Source organism: Ranitomeya variabilis, chromosome 2 (assembly GCF_051348905.1).
Source record: "Ranitomeya variabilis isolate aRanVar5 chromosome 2, aRanVar5.hap1, whole genome shotgun sequence".
Taxonomy (NCBI): domain Eukaryota; kingdom Metazoa; phylum Chordata; class Amphibia; order Anura; family Dendrobatidae; genus Ranitomeya; species Ranitomeya variabilis.
In genome coordinates, this window is record NC_135233.1 from 482,721,606 (window position 1) to 482,749,159 (window position 27,554).

The 27,554-nt window shown below is 42.1% G+C and overlaps 1 protein-coding gene across 1 annotated transcript in view; it reads right to left on the reverse strand.

Moving 5' to 3' along the window:
- The window catches only part of LOC143806868 (mucin-2-like), a 373,557-nt gene that overhangs the window by 90,964 nt on the left and 255,039 nt on the right, over positions 1–27,554 (reverse strand). Inside the window, exons 26-28 of the mRNA XM_077287848.1 lie at positions 24,082–24,210; positions 14,890–15,034; positions 2,436–2,479 (exon numbers count right to left, since the gene is read on the reverse strand). Of these exons, the coding sequence (XP_077143963.1) occupies positions 2,436–2,479; positions 14,890–15,034; positions 24,082–24,210 (318 nt within the window). The remainder of the gene's footprint in view (positions 1–2,435; positions 2,480–14,889; positions 15,035–24,081; positions 24,211–27,554) is intronic.

Here is a 27,554-nt window from a genome sequence, read left to right on the forward strand (position 1 = left end):
CGCCTTAGGTCATAGGTCTTCTAACTAGGGTTGAGCGAAACGGGTCGGCAATTTTCAGAAGTCGCCGACTTTTGGCAAAGTCGGGTTTCATGAAACCCGACCCGACCCCTGTGTGGGGTCGGCCATGAAGTCGGCGATCTTCTGAATCTGGAATCGGAATTCCGATACCGATTCCCGATATGTTTAAGATATCGGGAATTGGTATCGGAATTCAGATTTAAGTGTAAAATAAAGAATTAAAATAAAAAATATCGCCATACTTACCATCTGATGCGCCCTGGTACTTAGCGGGAACCTTCCTTCCTTAGAATCAGCCTTCCAGGACCTTGCGGTGACGTCGCGGCTTGTGATTGGTCGCGCGGCCGCCCATGTGACCGCTCACGCGACCAATCACAAGCCGCGACGTCACCGTGACGTCACCGAAGGTCCTGGAAGGGCTGATTCTTAGGAAGGAAGGCTGCCGGAAAGAAGCAGGGCGTGTCCCAGGGTGAGTATATACCTAATAGGAATATACTCACCCTCGGCTTCTTTCCGGCAGCCTTCCTTCCTAAGAATCAGCCCTTCCAGGACCTTCGGTGACGTCACGGTGACGTCGCGGCTTGTGATTGGTCACGTGAGCAGTCACATGGGCGGCCGCGCGACCAATCACAAGCCGCGACGTCACCGCGACGTCACCGCAAGGTCCTGGAAGGCTGATTCTAAGGAAGGAAGGTTCCCGCTTAGTACCAGGGCGCATCAGATGGTAAGTATGGCGATATTTTTTATTTTAATTCTTTATTTTACACTTAAATATGGATCCCAGGGCCTGAAGGAGAGTTTCCGCTCCTTCAGACCCTGGGAACCATTGGAAACCCAATGCACTGCATTGGGTTTCGAGTTTCGGCCGACCCCGACCCCGACTTTTTTATAGGATCGGCCGATTTCACTCGACCCGACTTTTGAAAAAGTCGCGTTTCGTGAAACCCGACCCGATCCTATAAATGTAAAGGTCGCTCAACCCTACTTCTAACAGGATGTTGACCCCAAACATATATCAAGAAGCAGCAGAAATGAGTGGACACAATGCACTAGAGAATTCTGAAGTTGCCAGCAACGAGTCATGATTAGTGTTGAGCGATACCGTCCGATACTTGAAAGTATCGGTATCAGAAAGTATCGGCCGATACCGGCAAAGTATCGGATCTAATCCGATACCGATACCCGATACCAATACAAGTCAATGGGACTCATGTATCGGACGGTATTCCTGATGGTTCCCAGGGTCTGAAGGAGAGGAAACTCTCCTTCAGGCCCTGGGAACCATATTAATGTGTAAAATAAAGAATTAAAATAAAAAATATTGCTATACTCACCTCTCCGACGCAGCCTGGACCTCACCGTGTCCAGCCTCCCGTGACGTCACGGCTTGTGATTGGTCGCGTCGCCCATGTGACCGCGACGCGACCAATCACAAAGCCGGAACGTAATTTTAAAATCCTGAAGGACCTGAAATTACGTCATGGCTTGCTGTGATTGGTCGCGTCGCGGCCACATGGGCGGCACGCGACCAATCACAAGCCGGGACTTCACGTAAGGAAGTTAAAGCGCGAATTTTAAGCAAACAACGCTGCCGGTTCCCTCGGTGAGGTCCAGGCTGCGTCGGAGAGGTGAGTATAGCAATATTTTTTATTTTAATTCTTTATTTTACACATTAATGTTGTTTCGATACCGATACCCGATACCACAAAAGTATCGGATCTCGGTATCGGAATTCCGATACAGCAAATATCGGCCGATACCCGATACTTGCGGTATCGGAATGCTCAACACTAGTCATGATCTAAATCCCTTTGAGAGATCTTAAAATTGCTGTTGGGACAAGTCGCCTTCAAATATGAGAGACCCGGGAGCAGTTTGCAAAAGAAAAGTGGTCAAGTGGTCCAAAATTCTAGTTGAGAGGTGTAACAAGCTTGTTGATGATTATAGGAAGCAATTGATTGCAGTGATGTATTAAAAAGGGTGTGCAACCAAATATTAAGTTGAGGGTGCCAACAATTTTGGCAGGCCCACTTTGGGGGTTTTGTGAGAAATAATATCCAATTTGCCTTCTTTTCTCTGTTTTGTGTTGTTTCAATACACACAAAGGAAATAAACATATGTATAACAAAACAAGTGAAATTGCAAAAATTTTGTGGGAGAAATATTTAATTTGCTGAAACAACATATATATATATATGCACAGTGATGACCAAAAGTGTTGGCACTCTTTAAATTGTTTCAGTAAATTAAAAATATATACACCTATATATATATATATATATATATATATATATATATATATATATATATATATACATATACATATATATATATATATATATATATATATATATATATATATATATATATCTATATCACACCCTTACTTTTATTACTTTCTTTATTTTACAACATACCTTGTGTATCATAGTGACAAACAATTCCGTGTCGTGTGCAAATGCTGAAAAGATATAAAAAGGTTTTAAAAGACGAAAAAGTTAAACTGTAAACACATACATCTGCATAGATAGCTACCCCAACAAAAAATGAGAAGCATCAATATCTCTTGATGTCTGGTCTGATTTACTAAAGTATGGAGTGTATTTTTTTATTTTGGAAGAAAATCCTCTGTATAATATCAAGATGTAGGCAATGATTCGTCATTGCTTTTACACTTGCCTTTCGTCTGGATTTCGATGATTTGTGCCTTTTTTGTTTGTACCCAATTCATTATTATATTTGTGCTTTTTAATTCTATTTCATATGTGCTCACCTGTTGATTTTGTTTTCTGCTTTGTCAACAGAGTCTTTCAATTTCAATTGGTTTATCCAGATTCATAAATTGTGATTTTAAAAAGTTACAAAATTTGACGCTACTCTACTCCAGTCTTGCGCTAGTCTATTTTGGTGTTATGATCCTTAGTGGTTGAGGATCACAAATTACTCCAGCTAAGTAACAAACATAGGACAAGCTCTAGGGAGGTGGCAAACTGGACTGACCGCAAATCTGAACCTATCCAAACACACTAGAAGTAGCCGGTGAATGTGCCTAAAAATCCTAGACGTCTCGAGCCAGCCTGAGGAACTAACTACCCCTAGAGAGAAAGAAAAGACCTCTCTTGCCTCCAGAGAAATAATCCCCAAAGATATAGAAGCCCCCAACAGATAATAACGGTGAGGTAAGAGGAAGGCACATACACAGGGGTGAAAGCAGATTCAGCAAATGAGGCCCACTAATACTAGATAGCAGAAAATAGAAAAGGGAATCTATGCGGTCAGTAAAAAACCCTTACAAAATATCCACTCTGAGATTTCAAGAACCCCCACACCAACCAACGGTGTGGGGGGAGAAACTCAGTCCCCTAGAGCAACCAGCAAGCGAGGAAATCACATTTTAGCGAGCTGGACTAAAAACATAATGAACACTGATAATCAAAAAATGATCAAACAAAAACTTAGCTTGTCTTGGAGAGACTGGGAGCAAGGTAGACACAAGGAATCTGAAGAGCACTGAATACATTTATAGCAGGCAAGGAACTGAGTCTCCAGGTGAGCTAAATAGGAAACCAACCAAGGATAACGAACCAGCTGATGCAGCCAACCTGCAGAAAGACAACACTACACAGTACCGCTTGTGACCACTAGAGGGAGCCCAAAAATAGAATTCACAACAGTACCCCCCCTTGAGGAGGGGTCACCGAACCCTCATCAAGACCCCCAGGGCGATCAGGATGAGCCGCATGGAAGGCACGAACCAAATCGGCCGCATGAACATCAGAGGCGACAACCCAGGAATTATCCTCCTGACCATAGCCCTTCCACTTAACCAAATACTGAAGCCTCCATCTAGAGATACGAGAATCCAAAATCTTCTCCACCACGTACTCCAATTCGCCCTCGACCAGCACCGGAGCAGAAAGCTCAACAGAAGGAACCACAGGTACCACATACCTCCGCAACAAAGACCTATGGAACACATTATGAATGGCAAACGATGCTGGGAGATCCAAACGAAAAGACACCGGGTTAAGGATTTCCAAGATCTTATAAGGACCGATGAAGCGAGGCTTGAATTTAGGAGAGGAGACCTTCATAGGAACATACCGAGAAGACAGCCACACCAAATCTCCAACACGAAGTCGGGGACCCACACCGCGGCGGCGGTTGGCAAAGCGCTGAGCCTTCTCCTGTGACAACCTCAAATTGTCCACCACATGGTTCCAAATCTGCTGCAACCTATCCACCACAGAATCCACCCCAGGACAGTCAGAAGGCTCAACCTGACCCGAGGAAAAACGAGGATGGAAACCAGAATTGCAGAAAAAAGGCGAAACCAAAGTAGCAGAACTAGCCCGATTATTAAGGGCAAACTCGGCCAATGGCAAAAAAGTCACCCAATCATTCTGATCAGCAGAAACAAAACATCTCAAATAAGTTTCCAACGTCTGATTAGTTCGCTCGGTTTGGCCATTAGTCTGAGGATGGAAGGCCGACGAAAAAGACAAATCAATGCCCATCTTAACACAAAAAGTCCGCCAAAACCTGGACACAAACTGGGATCCGCTATCAGACACAATATTCTCTGGAATGCCGTGCAAGTGAACCACATTCTGAAAAAATAGAGGAACCAAATCGGAGGAAGAAGGCAACTTAGGCAAGGGCACCAAATGGACCATCTTGGAAAAACGATCACACACCACCCAGATGACCGACATTCTCTGAGAGACTGGAAGATCCGAAATAAAATCCATGGAAATGTGCGTCCAAGGCCTTTTCGGAACAGGCAAAGGCAAAAGCAAACCGCTGGCATGAGAACAGCAAGGCTTAGCCCGAGCACAAATCCCACAAGACTGCACAAAGGAACGCACACTGTTGTGGATTCTGTTTTTGGGCTCCCTCTGGTGGTTACGGCTGGTACTGGGTGACTTTGGTGGGTTGCGGTCTCTGGTTTCCACCTGTCCATCAGAGGCTGGGTGTTTCCTATTTAACCTGGCTTTCCTGTCATTCCCTTGCCGGCTATCAATGTACTCAGATGTGCTCAGTTTGGTTCCTGACTACCTGCTCCCAGATCTCTCAGGATAAGCTAAGTTCTGTTTTTCAGTTGTTTGGTTTTTTGTCCAGCTTGCTAATTATGACTCTATGCTAGCTGGTAGCTCTAGTGGGCTGAGGTTCTCCCCATGTGCCATGAGTTGGCACATGGGTTCTTGTAATCTCAGGATGGATTTTGATTAGGGTTTTTTGCTGACCGCTCAGACCCCTTTTGTATCATTCTGCTTTCTAGTTATAGCGGGCCTCATTTTGCTAAATCTATTTTCATCTCTATGTGCGTGCCTTCCTTTCATTTCACCGTCAATACATGTGGGGGGCAACTATACCTTTTGGGGTTCATTCCTCTGGAGGCAAGCTAGGTCTTTATTTCCTCTGCAGTGCTAGTTAGCTCTTAGGCTGGCGCGTGGCGTCTAGAATCAACGTAGACACGCTCCCTGGCTATTTCTAGTTGTGTTTGTCAGGAGCAGGGCAGCGGTCAGCCCAGGTTCCATCACCCTAGAGCTCGTCCGTTATTTATGTTATTTTGCTTGTCCAGTGCGATCCCCAGCCATTGGGATCCATGACAGCACATCCCGCGACAAGGAAGGCCACCAGAAGGACCTAGCCACCAAATCTCTGGTACCAAAAATCCCAGGATGACCCGCCAACACCGAAGAATGAACCTCGGAAATAACTCTGCTGGTCCATCTATCCGGGACAAACAGTCTCTCTGGTGGACAACGGTCAGGTCTATCCGCCTGAAATTTCTGCAGCACTCGTCGCAAATCTGGGGAAGTGGCAGACAAAATCACTCCCTCTCTGAGAATACCAGCCGGCTCAGAAACTCCCGGAGAGTCAGGCACAAAACTCCTAGAAAGTGCATCAGCTTTCACGTTCTTCGAACCAGGCAGGTGTGAGACCACGAAGTTGAAACGGGAGAAAAACAACGACCAACGAGCCTCTCTAGGATTCAGGCGCTTGGCAGATTCAAGGTAAATCAGATTTTTGTGATCAGTCAAGACCACCACACGATGCTTAGCTCCTTCGAGCCAATGTCGCCATTCCTCAAATGCCCACTTCATAGCCAACAACTCCCGATTACCAACATCATAATTCTGCTCGGCAGGCGAAAACTTTCTTGAAAAGAAAGCACATGGCTTCCTCACAGAGCCATCAGAGCTTCTCTGCGACAAAACAGCCCCTGCTCCAATCTCAAAAGCATCAACCTCGACCTGGAAGGGGAGAGAGACCTCTGGCTGACATAAGACTGGAGCTGAAGAAAACCAGTGCTTCAGCTCCCGAAAGGCCTCCACGGCCGCAGGAGACCAATTAGTCACATCAGAACCCTTCTTGGTCAAATCCGTCAAAGGTTTAACCACGCTAGAAAAATTAGCGATGAAACGACGGTAAAAATTAGCAAAACCCAAGAACTTCTGAAGACTCTTAACAGACGTGGGCTGAGTCCAGTCATGAATAGCCTGGACCTTGACTGGGTCCATCTCCACAGTAGAAGGAGAAAAAATAAAACCCAAAAAGGAGACCTTCTGTACTCCGAAGAGGCATTTTGAGCCCTTCACAAATAAAGCATTAGCACGCAGGACCTGAAACACCATCCTGACCTGCTTCACATGGGACTCCCAATCATCAGAAAAGACCAAAATGTCATCCAGATAAACAATCATAAATTTATCCAGATATTCTCGGAAGATGTCATGCATGAAGGACTGAAACACAGAAGGAGCATTAGAGAGTCCAAAAGGCATCACTAAGTACTCAAAATGGCCTTCGGGCGTATTAAATGCTGTTTTCCATTCATCTCCCTGCTTAATGCGCACAAGGTTATGCGCACCACGGAGATCTATCTTGGTGAACCAACTGGCACCCTTAATCCGAGCAAACAAATCAGACAATAGTGGCAAAGGATACTGAAATTTGACTGTGATTTTATTCAGAAGACGATAATCTATACAAGGTCTCAAAGAACCGTCCTTCTTGGCCACAAAAAAAAAAACCTGCACCGAGGGGAAGAGGATGGGCGAATATGTCCCTTCTCCAGAGACTCCTTTATATAACTCCGCATCACGGCATGCTCTGGTATAGACAAATTAAAAAGTCATCCCTTAGGGAATTTACTACCAGGAATTAAATTTATAGCACAGTCACAATCCCTATGAGGAGGCAGGGCACAGGACCTGGGCTCATCAAATACATCCTGGTAGTCAGACAAAAACTCAGGGACCTCAGAAGGAGTGGAAGAAGCAATAGACACCAACGGAGTATCGCCATGAATTCCCTGACAACCCCAACTTGACACAGACATAGCTTTCCAATCTAAAACTGGATTATGAGCTTGCAGCCATGGCAGACCCAAAACGACAACATCATGCAAATTATGCAGAACAAGAAAGCGAATCACCTCCTGATGTACGGGAGTCATGCACATGGTCATTTGCGTCCAATACTGAGGCTTATTCTCAGCCAATGGCGTAGCATCAATTCCCCTCAGAGGAATAGGAAATTCCAAAGGCTCCAGGACAAAACCACAGCGCCTGGCAAACGACAAATCCATCAGATTCAGGGCAGCACCCGAATCCACAAAAGCCATAACCGGGTAGGACGACAAAGAACAAATCAAAGTAACAGACAAAATAAATTTAGGCTGTATAGTACCAATGGTGACAGGTTTAGATTTCTTTTTTAAGCGTTTAGAGCATGCTGAGATAACATGAGTAGAATCACCACAGTAAAAGCACAACCCATTTTGACGTCTATGACTTTGTCGCTCAATTCTGGTCAGAGTTCGGTCACATTGCATAGACTCAGGTCTCTGTCCAGAAAATACCGCCAAAGGATGAGCAGATTTGCGCTCCCGCAAACGCCGATAAACCTGAATGGCTAAAGCCATAGAATCACTCAGACTTGCAGGGGTGGGAAACCCCACCATAACATTCTTAACGGCCTCAGAAAGACCTTCTCTGAAATTTGCAGCCAGGGCACACTCATTCCATTGAGTAAGCACCGACCATTTCCGAAATTTTTGACAATACACCTCTGCTTCATCCTGACCCTGAGAGATAGCCAGCAACGCTTTTTCTGCCTGATTCTCAAGATTAGGCTCCTCATAAAGCAGTCCAAGAGCCAGAAAAAATGCATCCACATTAAGCAATGCAGGATCTCCTGGCGCCAGAGAGAAAGCCCAATCTTGAGGGTCGCCGCGCAACAAGGAGATAACAATTTTAACTTGCTGAGCGGAATCACCAGAGGAACGAGGTCTCAGAGATAGAAATAACTTACAATTATTCTTAAAATTTAGAAACCTAGATCTATCTCCAGAAAACAACTCAGGAATGGGTATCTTTGGTTCTGACATAGGGCTATGAATAACAAAATCCTGAATACTTTGCACCCGTGCAGTAAGATGATCCACACTAGAAGTCAGAGTCTGAACATTCATGTCTGCAGCTGAGCTCAAAACCACTCAGAGTTCAAGGGGATGAAAGAAGCTAAACAGACTGCAGCAAAGGAAAAGCGGGAGGAAAAAATAAAAAATAAAAATGTACTCAGGTCTTCTTTTTATCCCACTACTGCGATGCATTAAACACTTTTTGGCCTGCTATACTGTTATGATCCTTAGTGGTTGAGGATCACAAATTACTCCAGCTAAGTAACAAACATAGGACAAGCTCTAGGGAGGTGGCAAACTGGACTGACCGCAAATCTGAACCTATCCAAACACACTAGAAGTAGCCGGTGAACGTGCCTAAAAATCCTAGACGTCTCGAGCTAGCCTGAGGAACTAACTACCCCTAGAGAGAAAGAAAAGACCTCTCTTGCCTCCAGAGAAATAATCCCCAAAGATATAGAAGCCCCCAACAGATAATAACAGTGAGGTAAGAGGAAGGCACATACACAGGGGTGAAAGCAGATTCAGCAAATGAGGCCCACTAATACTAGATAGCAGAAAATAGAAAAGGGAATTTATGCGGTCAGTAAAAAACCCTTACAAAATATCCACTCTGAGATTTCAAGAACCCCCACACCAACTAACGGTGTGGGGGGAGAAACTCAGTCCCCTAGAGCAACCAGCAAGCGAGGAAATCACATTTTAGTGAGCTGGACTAAAAACATAATGAACACTGATAATCAAAAAATGATCAAACAAAAACTTAGCTTGTCTTGGAGAGACTGGGAGCAAGGAATCTGAAGAGCACTGAATACATTGATAGCAGGCAAGGAACTGAGTCTCCAGGTGAGCTAAATAGGAAACCAACCAAGGATAACGAACCAGCTGATGCAGCCAACCTGCAGAAAGACAACACTACACAGTACCGCTTGTGACCACTAGAGGGAGCCCAAAAATAGAATTCACAACATTTTGGTTTCAATAGTTGCAAAAACAATTTAAGACGGGGAGAAAGCATATTTTTTACTGAGCCCTAAATTCCTGAATCACGTGAACCAATTTGATGAATTTGGTGCCAAGAACAACAACTGATACCACAAGACAAAAAGGAAAGTTGCTTAAAAATAAATGCAAATAATGAATCAGGGATATAGAATTAAATTCTATATGTGTACCATGATTCACTTTGTCAGTAATTTACCTATGACCTAGATACACCCTTTTCACTTTCACTAGATAAGCCATTTTCACTTCAATTCAGGATCCTGCTTATGTGACTGGATTTGCCTGCATGCTTGCAGGGTTCAACAAATCTAAATTTAACAAAATGGTTTTCTCTGCCTAAATAAACCTCTCTATGGGTACCATGTGTTCTAAATATACTTTCTAATGTTTCAGTTAATTGCCAGTTTTATTAGTCTTTTAGACTGTCCAACAATCACGGCTCATGCACATTATTGATTGTCTTGCAGAAGGGATATCCGTGGTTTTCCCAAATATCTCTCGTACCTATGATATTTTATGCAGCTGTGCACATGTCCAACTTTTTTCTTGGACCAAGTGGCCAATGGAAACAATCGGAGACATGTTCGATTTTGGTGTGAGCGTTGGATTAAAATAGGTAATGCAAATTTATAACTCTGTGAAAAAAACTGAAAAAAATTCGGATGACATCTGAGTGTCTTTCGATTTCCACAAACTGACATAATGGAGGAAAAAAATTTTTTCATCACGTCCAAAAAAACCCTGGTTCCACGCTGATGAAACTGATCAGAGTCTGCTCAGAATAATTGGACCGTTTTTCTTAGATGTGAAGAAAACGGTCATGTGACTCTACCGTCAGAAACACACATTTCTACGAACACACTTGCCCCAATTATTAGACCATCTAAATTTCCATTAAAATTAGAATGGAGGTTTTTTAGGTCTGTTGGAAGACCACAGACAAGACTGTTTCAGTAGTCTAGAAAGAATTTTAGAAGCTTGCTTGCTAAGATTTTACAAGTATCCAGTGTGAGAAAGAAATAGGTTTGGGTAATATTCATGCGTTACGGAGTCATTTGCGTGCTCAGTTTCAGAAACAGGAAGACACATATAATTTAATTGTTATTGTCATTTTGTAGAAAGTTAGACATTTTTGGACCAACCATAATACCCCAAAAGAGTACCTTTCCACCTCACTTTAGAAATTGAAATCAACGAACAGATTGGTTAGATGTGTTGGGCAGCTATGTCTATTTTTCCTGACCTTCCCATAGGTGTCGGGAATCTTATTGATGACTTACCCAAAGTTTAGTTATCAGGCAGTATGATGGCCCAGTGGTTAGCACTGCTGCTGTCCAATGCTGGTGCCCTGGGTTCAACTCTGACTGAGGACAATGAGATTTTTCCACTCAAGTATATTTTAGAAATTGTAATCAGTGACTGCAAATGGGACCTGCTCTAGTTTTTCCTGACCTTCCCATAGGTGCTGCAAGTCATATAGATGACTTACCCAGAGTTTAGCACTCAGGCAGCATGATGGCACAGTTGTTAGCACTGTTGCTGTCCAGTGCTGTTGTCCTGGGTTCAACTCTGACCGAGAACAATGCGGTTCCTCCTCTCACGTGTACTTTGGAAATTGTAGACATTGATTTTAATGGTACCTGCCCTAGATTTCTCTGACCGTCCCATAAATGCTGAGAGTCCTATTGATGACCTGGCCAGAAAAAACTTTTAGACAGCAAAGTGGCTCAGTGGTTACCTCCATTGCCACTTTACACTTGGGTCCTTAGTTCAACTCTGACTGAGGTCAATGAGATTTCTCCTCTCAGACACATCTTAGAAAATGAAATCAGAGACTTCAAATGAAACCTGCTCTTCCTGTTCATGACTTGTTGATGGATACTGATAGGCATATTGATGACCTAGCCATCAGGTAATGCTACGGTTGCTCAGTGGTTAGCTCCATTACCTTTCAATGCTTGGGTCCTTAGTTCTACTCTGACTGAGGTCAATGAGATTTCTCCTCTCAGACACATCTTAGAAAATGAAATCAGAGAACTCAAATGAAACATGATCTTCTTTTTCATGACTTACTGATAGGCATATTGATGACCTAGCCATCAGGTAATGCTATAGTGGCTCAGTGGTTAGCTCCAATACCTTTCAATGCTTGGGTCCTTAGTTCTACTCTGACTGAGGTCAGAGTAATTCCTGCTCCCAGGTCTACTTTAGAAATTGCAAATGGACCTGCTCTAGTTTTTCACGATCTTCCCATAGGTGCTGGAAGTAATGTCAATGACTTTGCCAAAGGTTATCTTCTGAGCAGCATGGTGGCTCAGTGGAAAGCACTAGTGCTTTACAGTGTGAGAGTCCAGGGTTCAAATCACACCATGGACGACATCTGTTAGGAGTTTATATGCGCTCAGGTGGGCTGGCACCCATGCTCCAAAGACATACAGGTAGGGGCCAGTGATGGAAGTGCTGTTTTACCTGTACCAGATTAAAAAATGATGTGTGGCATAAAATCTCATAGACATACTGTATAAATATATCAAGGCAATACCACTATCATCTGGTGCAAGATAAGGGAAGGATAATGGTGATGTATAAATACCTGGTGGATAATGGCTGGCTGTGCGGTACACTCCCTAGCACACTTTAAAAATTGAAGTGAGTGGCTGCAATGGGAACTAGTTTCTCTTTTCACAACCTTCTCATAGGTGTTGGAAGTCATTTTCATGACTTAGCCAGTAAACAGCTCTTGGACAGCACGGTGGCTGGGTGGTTATGTTGGCAATGGATTAATCTGTGTACAGTCCAGCTGTTCAACAGTGAAGATATATTTATTCATGAACAAAGATAACGCAGCTTACAACTGGTATTTCTTACAGCTCGGGATCTTAGCATCTCGTCTGCCAGCTTGTAAAGTGAAAGCAGAATGTGCTCCATTTACACACAGTGTGAACAGTGAGCGGGAATGTCCAGGTACTCTTTTTTATTTTGAACAATGTGTTATTGACAATATAACACTATTGTTGGAGACAGAGACTCATGCATCTATAAACAGTAGTACATAGTAGTTGTAATATATGCCATAATAAATATTATTCTGACAGGCTAGTATTGTAGGTTTCCATTGCTCGGGTTATTGGTTCAAATCTAACCAAGGACAATCGTTTTCCACCAGGTACGGACTGGGGCTGAAATTCAGTCATGGCATTTGAAATCACACAGGCCCATGTTGTCCCCGTCCCCATGAACCAGATGGGATATATTACTAATATTACCCTGGATGGAGGAAAGGAAGATTTTCTTCAAGACCAATATTTCTAATGATACTCATGGCCTGCTGGGTTAAGTGACGGACTCAGCGACTTTGTGCTCCATCACAACTCTTAAAAGTATGGGTATCTTGAGAAGACAGATTCTGTTAACAACATAGCAGACAAGGCAGCCCACGACCAGACAGACCCTTCTGGCATTTAACGTTTTGCATTACATTGGAAAGAGTGAAATCAATGGTAACATCCAAAGCACAAATTAACCTTCTATGGAGTTACAATTAAAAGCATAGATCAATTTATGCTGCAGACATTTTACAGATGAGTGTGCCCAAAAAGTTTCTTGAAAACTTTTAAATTATCCACCTTAGACAACGGTAAAATCACAGTATAAAAAATCAGTCTGATATTCATCCAGAAAAGTGGGACCATTTTTTCCTCAATTATCATCTCTGTGCAATCCGTTTTTTGGGCAGCGGCTAATAACCCCTTCTTGACCTTGGGATTTTCCATTTTTTCATGTTTGTTTGTTTTTCGCTCCCCTCATTTTACCATGACGTGTACTAGAACATGCGTCGAAATTGCAAAACAAGTGCAATCCCATGCGTGTTTTTTGTTTGGCTTTTTTGCTAGGTTCACTAAATGCTAAAACTGACCTACCATTACGATTCTCCAGGTTATTATGAGTTCATAGACACCAAACATGTCTAAGTTATTTTTTATCTAAGTGGTGAAAAAAAATTCCAAACTTTGCTAAAAAAAAAAAAATTGCGCCATTTTCCGATACCCGTAGTGTCTCTTTTCGTGATCTGGGGTCGGGAGAGGGCTTATTTTTTGCGTGCCAAGCTGATGTTTTTAGTGATATCATTTTGGTGCAGATACGTTCTTTTGATCGCCCGTTATTGCATTTTAATGCAATGTCGCGGCGACCAAAAAACGTAATTTTGGCAATTCAAATTTTTTCTTGCTACGCAGTTTAGCGATCAGGTTAATCCATTTTTTTATTGATAGATCGGGCGATTCTGAACGTGGCAATACCAAACATGTGTATATTTGATTTGATTTTTATTGTTTTATTTTGAATGGGGCGAAAGGGGGGTGATTTAAACTTTTAGATTTTTTTAATTTATTTCAGATTTTTTTAAACATTGTTTTCTTACTTTTGCCATGCTTCAATAGCCTCCATGGGAGGCTAGAAGCTGGCATAGCCTGATCGGCTCTGCAACATAGCAGCGATCATCAGATCGCTCCTATGTAGCTTAATTACAGGCTTGCTATGAGCGCCGACCACAGGGTGGTGTTCACAGCAAGCCAGCATCACCAACCGTAGAGGTCTCAAGGAGACCTCTGGTTACTATGCCGACGCAACGCTGACCCCCGATCATGTGACGGGTGTCGGCGATGAGCGCATTTCTGGCCGCGTGGCCGGAAGCGGTAGTTAAATGCGGCTGTCAGCGTTTGACAGTGGCATTTAACTAGTTAATAGTGGCGGGTGAATCACGATTCCACTCGCCACTATTGCGCGCACATGTCAGCTGTACAAAACAGCTGACATGTTGCAGCTTTGATGTGGGCTCACCGCCGGAGTCCACATCAAAGCAGGAGATCTGACCTCGGGCGTACTATCCCGTCCGAGGTCAGAAAGGGGTTAATCATTTATAAGACCGTTTACAGTTTCCTATGTTACAGAATTGTAATATATCTGTAAAATTGCAAGCTATACTGTGACACCTTATCCAATTTTTTTCTCGCAACCAGTCGCAACCACCCGAGTTCGAAGTGAGACATCTGCAAGGAGTTTTTATGTTCTCCCCGTTTTTGCGTGGGTTTCTTTCGGGTACTCCGGTTTCTTCCCACATTCCAAAGACATACTGATAGGGAATTTAGATTGTGAGCCCCATCGGGGACAGTGTCAATAATGTCTGTAAAGTGCTGTGGCATTAATGGCGCTATATAAATGAGTAATATAAAAAAAATTAGGGCATGCTGCAATTTATTCCCAGACAAATTCTGTCAGGGAAAAAAAAAGTAGTCATGAGTACCGCCCCATTGAATGACATTGGTCTTATTGCCGTCCCATTAAAAAAATAACACTTTCTGATTTACTAGGTGGTGTGAGCGAGCCCTCGCAATGTGAATTTGTTTCAGAGCATACCACAAAAGACATAATTTTACCAGATTTCACAGACTTTGCAGGATTCAATTCGTTCATCTATTAAGTAGTAATTTTCTTCTTTGTCCAGACAGCCACACTGAGACACACACTGCATTTCATCTTCATTAAAGTAAGGTTTATCCTCAGGACACTTGGGATAACAGCCTACCAGATATAAAAGGATAAATCTAATCACATTGATAGAAAAAAAATTGAAGGGATATATATATATATATTTATATAGAGAGAGAGAGAGAGAGAGAGAGAGCCATGTACATAAATACAAAAGTCTAGTCTGCAACAGCCCATTAATTTGTTAAGGCAAACCTGCACTTTCAGGTGCTCAAAAGTTTACATACCCTGGTAGAATTTTTGCTTTCTTTGCCTTTTTTCCAGAGAATATGAATGATAACACCAAAGCTTTTTCTCCATTCATGGATAGTGGTTGGGTGAAGCCATTTATCATCAAACTACTGTGTTTTTGCTTTTTAAATCATAATGACAACCCAAAACATCCAAATGACCTTGATCAAAAGTTCCCTGGTGATTTTGGCCTGATAACATGCACAGAAGTTGACACAAATCGGTTTGAATGGCTACTAAAGGTAACATCCTCACCTGTGACCTGTTTGCTTGTAATCAGTGTGTGTGCATAAAAGCTGAGTGAGTTTCTGGGATCCAGACAGACTCTTGCATCTTTCATCCAGCCATGGATATTTCTGGATTGTGAGTCATAGGGAAAGCAAAAGAATTGTCAACAGATCTATGGGAAAAGGTAGTTGAACTGTATAAAACAGGAAAGGGATACAAAAAGATAACCAAGGAAATGATAATGCCAGTCAGCAGCATTCAAGCTGTGATTAACAAATGGAAAATCAGGGACTCTGTAAAAGCACAACCAAGGAAAATTGTTCGAGATGCAAGGAAAATTGTTCGAGATGCAAAGAAAAACCCACAAATAACGTCAGCTAAAATACTGGACTCTCTGAAAACTAGCGGTGTGGCTGCTTATAGATGCACAATAAGGAGGCACTTGAAGAAAAATGGGCTGCATGGTCGAGTCGCCAGAAGAAAGCCATTACTGTGTAAATGCCACAAAGTATCTTTCCTACAATACGCAAAACAGCACAGAGACAAGCCTCAAAACTTCTGGAACAAGGTAATTTGGAGTGATGAGATCAAAATTGAACTTTTTGGATACAACCAAAAATGTTACATTTGGAGAGGTCAACAAGGTCTATGATGAAAGGAACACCATTCCTACTGTAAAGCACGGAGGTGGATCGCTGATGTTTTGGCAGTGTCTGAGCTACAAAAGCACTGGAAACTTGGTCAATGATGAAGGAAAGATGAATGCAGCCCGTTATCAGCAAATACTGGAGACAAATTTGCAATCATCAACCTGCAAGCTTTGCATGGAACGCACTTGGACATTCCAACATGACAACGACCAATAACACAAGGCCAAGTCGACCTGTCATTGGCTACAGCAGAACAAATTGAAGGTTCTGGAGTGGCCATCTCAGTCTCCTGACCTCAATATTACTCTGGGGAGATCTCCAGTGCACAGTTCATGCTAGACAGCCCAGGAATTTACAGGAACTGGAGGCTTTTTGCCAAGAAGAGTGGGCAACTTTACCATCTGAGAAAATAAAGAACCAAGAACCTCATCCACAACTACCACAAAAGACTTCAAGCTGTCATTGATGTTATAGGGGGCAATACACAGTATTAAGAAATGGGGTATGTGAACTTTTCATCAGGGTCATTAGGATATTTTGGATTGTCTTTATGATTTAAAAAGCAAAAACACAGTATTTTGACAATAAATGGCTTCACCCAACCAGTAACCATGATTGGAGAAAAAGTTTTGGTGTTCATATTCTCTGAAAAAAGGCCAAGAAAGCAAAAATTCTGCTTTGGTATGTAAACTTATGAGCACAACTGTATTTGATAACAAGCTTCCATATCTGTGAACATTGGTAATAGCACTATATTTGGTCTTTTTTATGGCATATGTTCTTCATTTTATGACTTTTATCACTAGTTTTCACCTACCACCAATTTTCACTTGTCTCTGCGCTAACAAATGAAGACAAGATTTTATGACATGTCCTACACAGAGCATACTTAGACATGAGCATTCATAGACATGAGGGATTCCAGTTCTCTGGTTTCTATGCAGAGCATGTAATTGAGGACATTATGGCAGTGGTGCTCAGAGTTGATATGAATTGAGACCTGGCACAAGCTTAAATGGAATCTGTCAATAGGATCAACCTACTAAGCTGTCTATATGGGCATGAGGTCATAGAAAGTTGAAAATCTGCCACCAGTGACTAACAATCTGCTCTCCTGATCTACATGTCTCACCTTGACAACTCTCCCTGCAATTTATAATAAGCTCTGGAAGCAGATTCTCTGGGAGATGTATGTTCCATCTATAGATCTTAACAGCTCATTTACATATTAAGAAAAACATGTCTCTGGAATAAGAAATCAGATCACAGATAAAGCTCTCATTTTATTTACCTTATATACTCGAGTATAAGCCGAGATTTTCAGCCCAAATTTTTGGGCTGAAAGTGCCCCCTCGGCTTATACTCGAGTCACGGTCTGTGGCAGGGTCGGCGGGTGAGGGGGAGAGGGCGCTGAGGCATACTTACCTAGTCCCGGCGATCCTGTCGCTCCCCCTGCCCGTCACACTGTCTCCGGGTGCCGCAGCTCTTCCCCTGAGCGGTCACGTGGGACCGCTCATTAGAGAAATGAATAGGCTGCTCCACCTCCCATAGGGGCGGAGCCGCCTATTCATTTCTCTAATGAAGCGGTGCCGGTGACCGCTGACAGAGGAAGAGCTGCGGCACCGAAGACCAGCTGTCCGGGATAAGGAGCGGGATGCCGGGAGCAGGTAAGTATGATATATTCACCTGTCCTCATTCCACACACGCCGGGCGCTGTCTCCATCTTCCCGGCGTCTCTCTCTCCGCACTGACTGTGCAGGTCAGAGGGCGCGATGACGCATATAGTGTGCGCGCCGCCCTCTGCCTGATCAGTCAGTGCGGAGAGACGCCGGGAAGATGGCGCCGAGGAGCTGCAAGCAAGACAGGTGAGTATGTGTTTTATTATTTTTATTGCAGCAGCACAGCTATGGGGCAATAATGGACGGTGCAGAGCACTATATGGCACAGCTATGGGGCAATAATGGTGCAGAGCACTGTATGGCACAGCTATGGGGCAATAATGGTGCAGAGCACTATATGGCACAGCTATGGGGCAATAAAGGTGCAGAGCACTATATGGCACAGCTATGGGGCAATAATGGTGCAGAGCACTATATGGCACAGCTATGGGGCAACGGTGCAGAGCACTATATGGCACAGCTATGGGGCAACGGTGCAGAGCACTGTATGGCACAGCTATGGGACAATAATGGTGCAGAGCACTATATGGCACAGCTATGGGGCAATAATGGTGCAGAGCACTATATGGCACAGCTATGGGACAATAATGGTGCAGAGCACTATATGGCACAGCTATGGGGCAATTATGAACGGTGCAGAGCACTATATGGCACAGCTATGGGGCAATTATGAACGGTGCAGAGCACTATATGGCACAGCTATGGGGCAATAATGGTGCAGAGCACTATATGGCACAGCTATGGGGCAATAATGGTGCAGAGCACTATATGGCACAGCTATGGGGCAACGGTGCAGAGCACTATATGGCACAGCTATGCGGCAACGGTGCAGAGCACTATATGGCACAGCTATGGGGCAACGGTGCAGAGCACTATATGGCACAGCTATGGGACAATAATGGTGCAGAGCACTATATGGCACAGCTATGGGGCAATAATGGTGCAGAGCACTATATGGCACAGCTATGGGACAATAATGGTGCAGAGCACTATATGGCACAGCTATGGGGCAATTATGAACGGTGCAGAGCACTATATGGCACAGCTATGGGGCAATTATGAACGGTGCAGAGCACTATATGGCACAGCTATGGGGCAATAATGGTGCAGAGCACTATATGGCACAGCTATGGGGCAATAATGAACAGTGTAGAGCACTATATGGCACAGCTATGGGGCCATAATGAACGGTATGGAGCATCTATTTTTATTTTTGAAATTCACCGGTAGCTGCTGCATTTTCCACCCTAGGCTTATACTCGAGTCAATAAGTTTTCCCAGTTTTTTGTGGCAAAATTAGGGGGGTCGGCTTATACTCGGGTCGGCTTATACTCGAGTATATACGGTAGCTTGCTATGACCTGCATGCCCATATATATGCCCCAGGTTCAATAACAGTGGGTCAGTATTATTTTGCCATCATTACTTACCATCTGTCTGTATAATTTTACCTCTGGTTATCTTATCTTGCTATACTATTCATACACGTTTATGTTACTTTTTTGCCATACGTGGTGATTGCTGTACAGCTCTTCATAGAGTCATTACTCATTTAGCACTGATTCTAGCTGTCAGCTTCAGCAAGGTTGGTTATAAAGAATAGAGGGGACTCCACTCCATATTTTTTAAATTAATTATTTAAATAAGTTATTTAAAAAAAAAGACATGGGGTCCAACCCATTTTTGATAAGTGAGGTCACCGTAGTTCAGAGGCCTCAGTGCCTGTGGTAACCTTGTTGATGTGACAGCTAGTCACTGAGGCTGCACTTACAGCAGCTCATTTCTCAATGGTTCTCAGCCTGGATGGTCGCATCTTGGCACCATCCAGGTTGAAAACTGATTATCTCCAGACATGAATTACATCATAAGACAGAACGATGAACTATAGATGACTCCCCATTACTAACCTCTGGGCTATATGTTACCTAACAATACAAAGGTGACATCAACCCCCCCAACTATCACCCCATTTGTCACCACAACAGGGCAAGTGGGAAGAGAAAGGCTAAGTGACAGATTTGGAGCGTCAATTACATGTGACTTTCTGGGCTTGCTGCAGGCTGCTATTTTTAGGCTGGTGGCCCCAATATCTGTAATTATAGGATTAGTAATGAAGAGGCGTTTTATAGATGCCTCTCCATTACTAAGCTGTGGCCTTGATGTCATCGGACAATACAAAGGTGACAACAACCCCACTTGCCACCACCATAGAGAAAGCCTTTAATGAGGTGGCTGTGGGCTGCAACTTTTAGGCTGGGGGGCCAAATTCCATGGCATTTTCTCTGGCAGGTTATCAAAAATACAGAGGAATCTCACATCATTTTTTGGGGGGTCCCCCATTTCAAAATCATGAAAGGCTAAATATACAGCTGTGAGCTGATGTTAATAGCCTGAGAAGCTTTATGAATATTGTCTATTTCCCAGAATATTATTAACAGACCACAGTCATTGGCTTTCCCTCAGAAAGTTACTGGGTCCACTCAGTTTTTTTCATTTATTTTTAGTATTTATTTACTTGTACAGTAAAATACACACTCAAGGTAACTTTAGTTTACCGCCTTCAGGTGTTCCAGCAACTGGAAACTTCAGTTGCTCTCAAGTTTCATATGAGGTCTCTCACGGTAACTCCAGTGCCGGACTTTTGAATGATGGAGTGCCGAGTGCCAGACTTACAGCAGTTCATCAGTCTGGCTTTGGCACTTGCAAACCAAGAGAAACAGCTGCTATGAACTAAGGTGACCTTACTGTTCTTGTTGAAAATTAAAAAAGTAATAGAAAAAAACTGCGTGGGGGTCCCCACATAATTTTAATAATCAGCAGAGGAAAAGCCAATGGCTAGGGGCTGATGTTAATATTCTGGGAAAGAGACAACATTCATAAAAGTTGCTGCAGCATAAACAGCAGTATCACAAGCTTCACACGTTTTCCTTTGGCAAGCATTGCAACTTCAAACAACTGATCAATGCCAACTCCTGATACCAGACTGAGAAGACAGTCTACAGCTTTCCTGCCACTGATGTCATCTAAGAGTTTCTCATTCCAGCAAAATATTAAAGGTACAGTTGGCTGAAACTCCTCTTTCAGATTTAGAGCCATTGTCTGACAGCGTTTTATTCTTTCTCTATGAACCGATGAACAATTTACACTTAAATCTTCAGGATCATGGTCAAGGTGCTGATGGGTTTGTGTGAGAATTAATGCTGCATTTCTGTCACTAACTTTGCCCAGGTCAAGGTTTGCTGACAGTTTGTCATCTACTACACTGACTTTTCCTCTTTTGGCTTGTTTTGTTGAAGGTAGTACCTCTGATGTTTCATTGTTATCCATATCTGTATCTACTTAATCAGATGACAATTGCAACACCACCTTTTCCTCTCTAGCACTTTTTGCTTGTCTTTCTTTCATGATTCTTTTCTTGTAATTTGCCTCTCTTTCTTCAAAATGTCTTTGTTTTTTTCTCAAACTCTTTGTCAACACCTCTTATTTCTCCATGGTGTCCAGTTTGTCTCTGAGATAGCAAAATTCTTGTCTTCCGGTATTCATATCCATAGCCCTATCATGCGCGGTATCAAACAAGTTGTCTAAACCTTCAATCTATTCTTCTTCCTTTTTCAGACTAACAGAACGTTTAGTTTTGTTTTCTTTGTTTTTCTTCATTTGTCATATTCTTTAAAGAGACCTTCCATTTTTTCAGTCGCGTTTTTTCAGTTTCGTGGGAATGCCTGACTTTGCCCAGACATCAAGAACATTATTATCTGTTAAACTAACTGCATCACGAACTGTCTGTTTAGTAATTTTCTTGTAGTAGGACCAGGTACGGACTGGGGCTGAAATTCAGCCCTGGCATTTGAAATTGCACAGGCCCATGTTGTCTCCATCCCCATGAACCAGGTGGGATATATTGCTAATATTACCCTGGATGGAGGAAAGGAAGATTTTCTACAAGACCAATATTTCTAATGATACCCGTGGCCTGCTGGGGTAAGTGACCGAGGCAGCAACTTTGTGCTCGATCACAACTCTTAACAGTATGGGTATCTTGAGAACACCAATTCTGTTAACATAGCAGACAAGGAAGCCCATAACCAGACAGGCCCTTCTGGCATTTGACAGAATTGCCAGATGGCCAGTCAGGCCCTGAGTAAGACAGTGACATAACCTCTCTCTCACTTGGCAGTTTAGTTGAAGATAAACTACTATCAGACATTTGTCCAGTAAGCCACAAATCTGTTTCATTTCTGGTTATTGGCTTTGACATTCTGCAGTGCTAGCTGCTATGCTTTATGCTTTATTTTTGTTTACTTTTCAGATGAGGTACAAATGGGACTCGGCCATAGCAAAAATCCAGAAAGTCTGATGGCAAGTAGGGACTATAGATGAGCGAGAACCAAAAGGCTTAGGTGCTCGAACTGGGCAATTCCTAATTCTTGCGTGCTCGTTTCGAGTAACGAGTATAAAGGGAGCCAATGGGAAAGCTGTGCTTTTTTCCGGCAGACCCTACAAAGAGGTTGGGGGGAGGGGCAGTTAAAAAGTTCAAATGTATGGAAAAAGCGCTGAATGGAAGGAGAACAGGAGGGGACCGGTGAATGTATGTCACAATATCATGAGGATTGTGCTCCACCACAAAAAGCCCAAAGGCTAAGTCAATACCCTGTAGCCCGCAGGCCACCAAAAAAACACTATTCCATAAACTTAATAAATAACAGAACGATCTCACCCAGCGTTGCTGTTTTTTTCTCAAGACGCATTCATGGGGCTCAAAAGTGTCCGTGTATCCCGGGGGAGGCTTTAGAAGAACATCGGGGTATTGTATGTTTTGTGGTGGAGCACAATCCTCATGATATTGTGACATACATTCACCGGTCCCCTCCTGTTTTTGTAAAGGAGGATTTTTGTGTGGAATTTTAAATGATGTGATCCGTTTTTTTGGTGTGTTTTTTCATTTGTTTTCTTCTTAGACCGACTGGATATTTATACCCTACGGTATTTTAGTGGATCTATTAAAGGTTAATTTTTAATATTTCAGACCTGTATATTTAGCTTGCTGCTATACATCACATAAATGTACCCAGACCACGCAACACTATATGGCTGAGAAATGGAAGCCTATAAAATTTCAAAAAGCTTTTTCTCAGTTTTAGAGATCACAGAAATGTTACAAGACCTCATACCACTGCATGGCTGAAAAATGGAATACTACAACATTTTAAAATCTTTTTCTCATTTTTAGAGATCACAGAAATGTTCACAGAAAATGCAACACTACATGACTGAGAAATGGAAGCCTACAACATTTTTAAAAGCTTTTTCTCGGTTATACAGATCAAAGAAATGTTCATAGACCACATAACATTGTATGGCTGAGAAATGGAACCTTACAAATTTTTAAAAGTTTTTTCTTAGTATTGGAGATCACAGAAATGTTCACAGGCCTCATAACACTGTATGCCTGAGAAATGGAAGCCTAAAACATTTTTAAATGCTTTTTTTCATTTTTAGAGATCACAGAAATGTTATCAGACCATGTATCACTGTATGGTTGAGAAATGGAAGCCTACAACATTTTTAAAAGCTTTTTCTAAGTTTTAGAGAGCGCAGAAATGTACTGCACACTACGGAATAGTGTATGGCTGAGAAATGTAGCTCAAGAAAATGTTTCAATGATTTTTGGGTGTGATATAACACAAACACGGCCTCAAAGCACCTAATACTTGATGAATCAAAATATATTCAATGTTTTCAGCAGCCACAAAAAAAAGCTGCAGCTCTATATGCAGAAGATCGATGAAGATACGGCCCATAGAAGGGCGGATAATGCACCCATAACCACACAAATGCACGGCGCATGTGCGGATTACAGCACCGCAACTGCACGTCACAGGTCAGTGTGATGTGCATGGGAGGGGGAGTGATATTTTAATGAAGAGAGGAGGCAGGGATTTCTTCCAGGCACTGCACGCCCCCAAGCATGGAAGAAATCATTAACATAAAACATTAAAAAATGCATGTCTCAACATCTATACCGCAGCTATGAGGCATACAGGTAAGACTAATTTAACCATTCTATCAACTGTATGCCCATAGTAATAACTTAAAAGCGTCCCGGGGGGGGTGACAGATTCCCTTTAAGATGTCAAAGTCACAAATTACACAGAGCCCTGAAAATAATAAAACAAAAGATAGGACAGTGCAAAGCTATCATCAGGATTGACAATGAACAGTATTTCATACAACGTGAATTCAAATTTAAAAAGTGATGGAGTGATTGGATAAAACTCTAAAAAGGATCTTACCTTCTAAACCTTTCAGGTTGGACAAACATGTGCCTTCAGGATTCCTGCAGGTTTTAATGCAATTAGCACCACAGGACTTGTAGTGCCAGTCGCACTGACTTTCTTTATTGTAGAAATCGCAGAAAAGAGCTGGCATGTGCAAAAAAAGAAAACATATGTTATGGCCATAAGTTGTTTTATATGAACTCCCCAACACTGTGCTGATGGAAGCACCTGTATATTAGAGAGCTAACCAAAATATGTATAAAACGTGCAATTTAACACCTTCACGACCTCTGACATATAAGTATATCATAGGTCATATAAATAAATAAATAATAATAATAATAATAATAATAATGTAGCCCACATCTTATCTGGCACATGACAGCTGTTTTGATCAAATGTCATGTGCCCCTAACAGCTGCTGGTAAAATTGCAATCCGTCCACAACTGTTAACATGTTATATTGCGCTGTCTATCTCTGACAGTGTCATTTAACATGATCGTTCCGGAAGTGCATTGCAAACCACCACGACCATCTGTGCCCTTGTCACATGATCATCGCTGATGGGTTGGCATGACAACTGGGGGTCTACAGAAGACCCCCGTGCTTGTCATTGCTAATCTGCTATGAATGCCAACACATGGCTGATGTTCATAGCAGATAATGATTTTTTTCTACACATAGCAAGTCTATGTGTAGCATAAGCAACCCGAAGTTCGCAGCTTCAAGTCTCATAAGGAGACTTTTAAAGCAAGTAAAAAGTAGAAAAAAATGTTTTTACATTTTTTTTTACAAAATTTAAAAATTCAATACACATTTGTTATCACTGCATTCATAAATGTTCTATCTATCAAAAGAAATAATACGATTATTAAACTACGTAACAAGAAAAATAATCAAAATGACAGAATTGCATTTTTTTGGTCACTGGAACATTGCAATAAAATACAATAAATGGCGATCAAAACATAATATCTACCCCAAAATGATATAAATAAAAATGTCAGTGCAGAGGAACCTATACATGTTTGGTATCTGTGAACTCTTAATGACCTGGAGAATCATAATGACAGGTCAGTGTTAGCTTTTTGTGAACACAGCAAAAGAAAAAAATTGTGGAATTGCACTTGTTTTGGGATTTTGTGTCACATTTTCCAGAACACTATATGGTAAAATCAATGGTGTTGCTCAAAAGTACAACTTGTCCCACAAAAAAACAAGCCCTCACATGGCTATATTGATGGGAAAATAAAAAAGTTATGGCTCTGGGAAGAAGGGGAGCAAAAAACGAAAAAGCAAAAATGGGAAATCTCAAGGTTGTGAAAGGGTGAAAATATAGGAAAAACAAGCAGAAAAGATAATCTGCACTTCTCAAAATAAAAACAATATAAATCTTTATTTTTTAACAAACACGAAATAAAGGCAAGACAAAAATATTTACAAATGCATTATTACAGCAGAACCTGTTTACTAGGTGAAGATTTGGTATTGGGTTGCAACCCATATGACCGACATGATTAACCATAGACCCATGCAAATAATAGCTTGAAAAAAAAAGCTTACGCTCTACAGGAGGGAGCGGACACCACTAACCATAAGAACTTACACTCTACAGGAGAGAGAGGATCACACTGACCATAAAAGCTTACACTCTGCAGGAGAGAGAGGACCCCACTGACCAAAAGAGCTTAAACTCTACAGGAGAGAGAGGACCCCACTGACCATAAGAGCTTACACTCTACAGGAGAGAGAGGACCCCACTGACCATAAGAGCTTACACTCTATAGGAGAGAGAGGACCACACTGACCATAAAAGCTTGCACTCTGCAGGAGAGAGAGGACCCCTCTGACCATAAAAGCTTAAACTCTACAGGAGAGAGAGAGGACCCTGCTGACCATAAGATCTTACACTCTACAGGAGAGAATGGACCGCGCTGACCGTAAGAGCTTACACTCTACAGGAGAGAGTGGACCGCGCTAACCATAAGAGCTTACACTCCACAGGAGAAAGAGAGGACCTCACTGACCATAAGAGCTTACACTCTACAGGAGAGAGAGGACCCCGCTGACCATAAGAGCTTACACTCTACAGGAGAGAGAGAGGACCCTGCTGACCATAAGAGCTTACACTCTACAGGAGAGAGAGGACCCCACTGACCATAAAAGCTTACATTCTGTAGGAGAGAGAGAGAAGACCCTACTGACCATAAGATCTTACACTCTACAGAAGAGAGAGAGGATCATGCTGACCATAAAAGTTTACACTCTTAAGGAGAGTGAGAGGACCTCACTGACCATAGGAGCTTACACATTTCAGGACAGAGGGACTACTCAGTGACTGGACATTGAAAATGACTCTGCAGTACAAACTGTGCTCCACAAGGAATCACTGATCTGTGATGGCACAAGGTACTGACCACAACTGTACAAGTTATGATTCGCCAGATATTATAGCTGCAGGGCATTATGGGAACATACTTGCAGCCGTGCAACATGATGCTTGCCTACTCTTTGATGCTTTAACGGTGTCAGAAATGGTGGCAAGCAGGGTTTTTTTTTTCCAAATATGAAAGTGTTAGAATTCGCGTGAATTCAGGAAATTCACCTTGAACTTGATCCTCTGAGAATCAATCTGCTAATTTCAAATTATTTTCTGTACATGTGCCATTTGCCTTTTTTCTTTATTGAAAACTATCTGACATCACTTAAGAGGTAGTGTCTATTCATATCTATAGCATTTTAGATATCAATTATATTTATATGGCTTTATTGTTTGTCTTGCCTACCATATGGTTTGAATTCCTGACAGTTTTTCAGCCTAGGAAACAGTTTCTGGTTCAATAATGCATTTGTAGATGTTTTTATCTGTCTTGTCTAAGTTTTTGTATTTATTACTTGATAAAGATTTATAGTTTTCAAATTTAGGAAGTGCATCTGATGTTTTGTACACTTCTTTCCTCTTTTTGAATTGTATTGATTGCATGTATTTTCACTTTTTATGTGAATTTTTTATATCATGCTTGTACATTTTTTATCACATTTCAGATTGCTCAGTGGCATTGTTCTAATGAGATTATAAGCTCTGTTCTCATAGTGATCTGTGGTTGGCTAAGCTCTGATGACATGATTGGGGTAGCACACTTTTTTATGATGGCCTATGGATGATTCTAGCCATGGCCTCTTATTAAGCCATATAAGCGAAACAAGCATTAGGACTGCTGACAGCAGAGAATTTGATAAAGCTATCCTTAATACTGGTACTTAAACTTAATACATATAGAATTTGTACTGTACTTCTAACAGTGTTGCACTAGTATGTTGCACTTGTAGTTCATAATGTTAATTGTATATTTGTTGTTATGAAAGCCCTTGCAGATGTGCATTTCCTATCAAATTTCCGATGTCATGATACTCTGCTGTTTGACTCTTTAATTAATTGTTCCTGCAACCTGGAGAATTATTTAAAAAATGATGTGAATTAAAAAGT